General features: G+C 51.0%; 1 protein-coding gene across 1 annotated transcript; it reads left to right on the forward strand.

The window, feature by feature from the left end:
• The first annotated feature begins 371 nt into the window (after positions 1-371).
• On the forward strand, positions 372-2,070 carry LOC147707300 (uncharacterized). Its single transcript, XM_086925196.1, has 2 exons — positions 372-792; positions 1,067-2,070. Exons 1-2 carry the CDS (start codon positions 372-374, stop codon positions 2,068-2,070), a joined length of 1,425 nt encoding a protein of 474 aa, XP_086781322.1.
• Positions 2,071-6,918: the final 4,848 nt, after the last annotated feature.

The raw sequence follows: 6,918 nt of genomic DNA on the forward strand, positions 1-6,918 counted from the left end.
CCCGAATCGGAATTTACCGAATCGGCTACAACCGATTCGGCAAATACCGATTCGGTAATCGCAATACACCCCCATGGCCAAAAGGCCCATAGGAACGCATTGTAAATACCGAATCGGTATTTACCAAATCGGTAAGATCCGAATCGGTAAAATCCGATTCGGTAAATACCAAATCGGTGAGTGCCGATTCGGCAAGCAAGTCAAACTGAAACCAAAGACAACAGCCAATGAGGTGGAACCACCCTCCCCCACCCTAGCAGGGAGTGGCTACCCAGGCAGGTGCAGCTCATTAAGAACTTTCTGGAGAGGCAGCCTGAGCTGAGCATTCATAGTGAGCAGCAGTGGAAGAAGGATCCAGACCACTGTGAAACATGGCTAGCAGCACTGAGAGCCAGAAGGCTGGACACAAGAGGAAACCAACATTCAGCACCATGGAGCTGCAAGTGTTGGTGGAGGAGGTGGTGAGGGTACACAGGCAGCTGTTTGGGAGGCTGTCCCTCACTGTACCTGAGAGCACGAAGGGGAGGCTGTGGAGCGACATAGGGGAGAAAGTCAACGCTGTCGGTGTCACCCCCAGGAGCCTTGACGCCCTCAAAAAGAGGTTCTATGATAACCGCAGCCTCACAAAGCGCAAAATGGCAGAGCTGCAGAGGCAAGCCGGACTTACTGGTGGAGGCAGGAACCCGGCGCCACCCCTCACTGACCTGGAGGAACTAGTGGCGACTACCATCGAGAGGGAGAGTGTGGTTGGAGTTGGGGACCTGGATAGCTCAGCCAGAGCTACAGCTAAAGGTAAGAAGCATGTGCATCATGACACACCCTACCAGACACCTCCCCTTTAGACCCAATGCACAGCCAAACCCCAGCCCAGTACTGCTTCCAACAGACATGAGAAATGCATCATGGTAAATGTAGTCAGCAGAACTAGGCACAAATGCCAGTGCAGAAGCATAATTAAAAGAACTGTGAAACTGAATCAAAGTATTTGAAATGATATGTGCAATGCTTTAATTGTAGTGACTGTAATACATCAGCACTCAATTCACAAATGCTTCTTTATACCTAGGGGCACCATCAGGCGGAGGAGCAGGAGATAGTCAAGCACCAGCACCAGCACCATCTGGCAGTGCGGTGGCAGGGCCAAGCACCAGTCAAGCTGCACAGGAGGAGGAGGCGGATGAGAACACCAGTGCCCTGGAAAATGAGGAGGACCTAGGACATTCCCTCACATTTCTACACTCCCCCCGACTATCCGGCACGCCCCCATTGCAGTTCTCCCCAGATAACTCTCCACCACAGAGCCACCCTGCACCTGCCATATCTCCTGCCAGGAGTATTATTGTAGCTCCATTGAACCCCATCGATGGAGCAGCGGGTCAGGCCCCAGCTAGCAACACAGTCACACCTGTGGCACCCCAGCCCACGGAGCAGGGCAGCAACAATCCCCGGAGGCGAACAACATCCAGCAGTGCTCTTCCAGCACGGGAGGGCAGCGTGTTTCAGGGGCTGGAGGGCAGCATGGTAAAGATCCAGCGCATGCAGGCGAAATCCATCTTGGCCTGCCAGCGCCAGTTGCGGCTACATAACCTGCAGATGGGAGGGATGGCGCATGGGTTTAATACATTTGTAGACAGCAATAAGGAAATTGCTACAGGTCTTGGCCGGATGACCACTGCCATCACGCAGCTCTGTACCAAACTTGATGACCACGAGCACTCTCGCCGCAGGGATGCACGGATGCATAATAGGTCAATCAACCGCCTTGCTGCTGCTACCGCCCAGCTATGCCAACGTGGGGCAAATATGGAGGCCAGCCTGACCCAGAACACGGCTGTGGTCACTAGGGGCATGGCCCGCATTACGACCGCCATGGAGGCACTTATAATTTCAAACACTGTTGGCAATCCAGCCCTGGACCTGGGCGAGGCTAGGGACAACAGCAGCCGCAGCAGCCCGGCCAGCGCAGTGTTAGAGCCGCGCCGGAGCAGCAGGCGCTCTGCTGAGGCTGCTGGACATGCGGAAGGGGGAGAGGCTCATCCCAGTGGGGCTGCTAAGCGCAGCAAAAAATAAGCTTGCCAGGGCGGATGAGGCAACCCGAACAATTGACATTTAACAGCTTTTTGTTTACATTTTCTTTTGTTGCACATCAGTGCAGTAACGTTGTTGTAACATTATTACATTTTTCTTTTCCTAACATCCATTGACCTGTCTGTGCATCTGTACTCACTCAGAAATTGTTTTCTGGGGGGGAGGAGCCAAGATGGCGGCGGAGACGGACGTGTAGTCGCCCGGCTCCCCGAGCCTTTGTCTCCTGCAGCAATATCCTGTCCACTATCCTGGCGTAGCGTTACTGCGGGAGGAAGAAGACAGCGCGCTGGTACCGGGGGTGTTTCTCCGGTGTCTCTACCCGCCTGTTCGCCGATGTTATTGGCATACTGATCTGACGACCATTGCCGAGCCCTGAAACCGGAACCCCTGTCCCTGCGCGCCGCCGGAGAGGGCTGCAGCTCCGAGGACTGCTTGATCAGTGGTGTGGCGGGTGTCCCCCTGCCGGATTATCTGCTGTGGAGGCACCTACACTGGCCCTTAGGTGCACAGGATACATCGACCGATTGCGGATCTACTCTGCCGCTCCGTCTTTATGGGATGCCGAGGTGATCCGCGCTGCTCCTTCTTTAAGTGTGTGGGACTGGCCGCTGCGACTCGCCTTATTGCTCGCTCCTGCCCGAATTTACAAGAGGGGAACTGTCGTTAATTGCCGCCCAAGGGTGACGGGCTCAGTTGGTATCAGGAGATCGCATCCCACCTGCTTATTGTCGGATTCGCCTATGCTCTCTGCGAAACCCCTGGCTGAAATAAACATGGCGGCCGTCCCCACCGTAGCAATTGTGAGCTCTACCTCGGATCCGGATTGTATAGTTCTGAATGGACTCAAGCGGTGTGGGGGACGCGGTGCTGTGCTTCAGACTGTGGACACGACGGATTACCCGCCTGTTTACACCTGTGCTTCCATTCTGGCCGCGATTGCCGATTTAAGGGCTGAATGGCGAGAATGCTCTCGAGTACTGAGCATAAAGCTGGACGACGCCGCACTTGGGTTGGGGGATGCATCGCCTGACTGCTCTCCTCACTACGCTGATCGGCCCCCTCTCGGCACCGAGCGTGCTACATTGTTGCCGCGCGATTGTGAACTGGGGCAAACCTCTAGCACGGGTAATTCTAGCGGACTGCTGTTTGCCTATTCCGGCGAGGCTACATTGTTTCCTACCATGCCGAAGCTTTCCATCGTGGCTACAGACTCGCTACTTTTCTACATGGATCCGCTGACGCTGCTGCTGTTTTTCTTGATTGCCTATGCCACACATGCTAAGACCCCATTTTACTGTGTACTGCAACATCTGATGGACTTGGGACTGGCGCCCCTCTGGGTTGCTGTATCTGCGTGTGTCTGGAAGTGCTCAGTTTGTCTTGGGGGGCCTCCTACTTGCCGAGTGCGGCCATTTTGCCCCTTTGTTCTACCTGAGGCGGGTCCTTCTCCGGTGCCATGTTTGGGAGGACGCTCGAGATCTGGCCAGGGCTAGAAGGGCCCTCATTCTTACGAACTGTGTCTGATGGGCGGGTGGAGACTCGGAATGGGACGCCTCCTCGGCGCGTGATGTTGTGCTATAATATGTCTTTACCTATTCCTATTGTGCTTTATGATCCTTGATTTAGTCACCATGTTTAGGGGGGAGAGTATTCTATGGTCGGGGAAGTCCGGGAGATCTAGGATTTGGCCCTCCTCGTGTATTAGTATTAAAATTCTCTTTTTCTTTTCTTCCTTTTCTTGTTTCTAAATTTCGGGTTCTTTATGGGGCGACAGACACACTGCTGGGGGGGGGGGGTAGGCCGTAGCCTCTGCATGAGTGTAGGGTGGGGGGTGCGATTTAATTTCTTTATTTAGTTTCTATGGGCCTTATTTTTTTCTTCTCTCTCTATCTGCGCTTTTCTTATCTATTTCTGCTCTGGGTCCGTGGTAGGGGTTAGTAGGGAGCGGGTGGCTATGTACATGATGCGCAAATGCTGACAGACGATCCTGCTGTTTCTACTTAGAACCGTCATACTATTTGGGGGGTGTTGGCTCCCGCTGTTATCACAAGCTCTGATGTTGCCTGCTCATGTTATTAAGTTACTGTGCGGACTCAGCTCTCCTTGGCTACTATTCTTCATTGCTTTATATTTAGAACAAAAATTTTAAAAATTAACCTTCAATGCTCCTGTTTCTCGGTGACACAGATTATTTCAGTGTAACGTTACTTGATTCTAGTTGTATCGTGATGTCACTGAGAACCTGTATTGACTGCACTTGTGCTCCAAACGTATCGTGGCCGGCCTGACGGTTGTGGGCCCGTATTTGTCCTTTTTTTTTTCATGCACAATAAAGGTTTACAAAAATTTTAAAAAAAAAAAAGAAATAGTTTTCTGTAATCTCCTCACGTCTGTATCTGCCATCACTTGGCGTAGACACCCCAGCAGGTTGTGTTTGTGGCACAGCAACGTCGTCGTCATGGTCCTCGTAGTCTGACAACTCCACCTCAGTGCCCTTCTTCACCGCAAGGTTGTGCAACATTGCACAGACAGCTATGATCTTGCAGCAGGTGATGGGGGTATACTGCCTTGCACCTCCACTCTTGTGCAAGCATCTGAATCTGCTTTTCCAGATGCCAAAGGTCCGTTCCACTACATTCCTTGTGCTTTTGTGGGCCCGGTTATACCTCCTTTGGCTGGGTGTAGAGGGGTTGAGGTAGGGGGTGAGTATGAATGAGCGGAGGGCATATGCACTGTCGCCTAGAAGGAAAAGGGGTAACATTACTCACATGCATACATGTATTTCACTTAGCTACTTTGTGTTATGGGGGTCTGCTGATGTGTCTCACCTAGGAGGTATCCTTCACCAAATTCGCCTGCCGTCAGCCGTGCATAGATGCCGCTCTGTTGAAAAATGTAGGAGTCGTGGGTACTCCCTGGGAATTTTGCAACCAGGTCTGTGATGGTGCACTTCGCACTACAGATCACCTGAACATTGATGGTGTGCGTAGACTTCCGATTGCGGTATATGTATTTTGTGTCAGCAGGGGGGTAAATCGGAATGTGCGTGCCATCTATACAGCCGATGATTTGTGGAAATTGTGCCATCTGGTAAAAGTCAGCTTTTGTTTGTACCAGTTCTGCGTGGGTTGCAGCGAAAGAGATGTATTGGTCCATCCTGTGTATCATGGCGTCAAGGAATTTGTGGAAAACCTTGACAGGCTGCTCTGGGTCACCCCTCCTACCGCAGCTACTCCACTTTGATAGCTGCCAGACGCAAGCAGGTGTAGGCTGCATAGCACCTGCACGTGCGCTGGGATGGCGTGTGCCCTTGGGGTGGGGTGGTCCAGCAGTGGTTTGAGGTCCCTGATGAGCTCCAGAATGGTGTCTGAGTCCAGCCTGTACCTCTGTAGGATCTCTGCCTCTGTGAGCATGAACAGGGTGATCCTCTGTCTGTAGACCTGTTCCTCTCTTTGCCATTCCCTCTCTCCTTCCTGCTGTAGCCGTAGCCGCCTTGCAATGACATAAAAAGCAGCCATCCTGCAAGTTGCAATGCATTTTGGGTCTATTTTTATAGGTTGGAGTTGGTTACCACCTGATTGTAATCCATGGTAAATACCGATTTTGAAATACCGATTTTGAGCCAAAATCGGTATTTCTGTGCTTCCCTACATCTCTCTCTCTGTCCGATTCGGAGATTTACCGATTCGGTTACTCTACCGAATCGGTAGGTTATCCGATTCGGAATTTTTCCGATTCGCTGTCTCTACCGATTCGATACATGGACCGAATCGGTATTTTTTCCGATTCGGTGTCACTACCGATTCGGTACATGTACCGAATCGGTATTTTTATCGAATCGGTATGTTACCGATTCCTTCTGTTACCGATTCGGGGTATTTCCGAATCGGATTATGTCCGATTCGGTAGCCATTCCGAATCGGTATATTTACCGATTTGGACGATTTTCATTGCCCTACATCTCGATGGCTGGATACCGATCGGTAAGGGCCGAAAATCAGTATTTTCGGCCGTTACCGATCGGTAACGGCCTACCTACATCGGGCCCCTAGTCTCTTTTGCTGCTTCCATTAACAAGGACAATGCCATGATGTTAGTTGTGGTCCCTTGGCCTCTGCAGAATCCCATTTGGTTGATCGGGATAATGGAGTTTTCGGATGCCCATGACGTTAACTCCTCCAAAATGGTTCCTGCGAAATATTTGGCCTCCACACCTAATAGGGCAATAAGTCGATAGTTGTTTGGTTGCTTCTTGCTTCCATGTTTATATATCGGGCTGATGACTGACCCATGCCAAGACTCAGGGAGAGTAGGGTATACCTTAAACTATTGAAAAGTGGTGTTAGTGATACACTCCAAAACTCTACATCCGATTTGTACAGCATGGGTGGAATGCCATTAGGTCCCGGGGCTCCAGTGGGCTTCCCCCTTTTTATTTGCCGTTTGAAATCCGCTGGCACAGTTGTCTCTCGCCTGGGCTCGACAGACTTTGTGGCGCTTACTTCCGGCACTGATTTATTGAGTTTAGATGGGGTCGTTGCCCCGCACTCGCGCATTTCTTGGATCCTTGTGGCTGTGTGGCAGTTATCTTTCTCTTCTGTTTTAGAACTTGTGAGTTCTGTGCAGGGTTCATTTGTTACCACGTCCTCTGTGGTATCCTTATTGTTAAAATGCTTCAATAGGTATTTTGTCCATACCTCCTCTGATATGTCGGAGTTTTGGTCTAGATGTTCTGGATTTTTTATTCTTTTGACCATTTGCCAAAACTTGGAGCTAATTTTCTGCTTCCCTTCATAAAGAAGTTTTGCCCATAGGTCTTCGTTACTTAGC

The sequence above is a fragment of the Lissotriton vulgaris genome, chromosome 6, assembly GCF_964263255.1.
Source record: "Lissotriton vulgaris chromosome 6, aLisVul1.2, whole genome shotgun sequence".
In the NCBI taxonomy this organism is placed as follows: Eukaryota; Metazoa; Chordata; class Amphibia; order Caudata; family Salamandridae; genus Lissotriton; species Lissotriton vulgaris.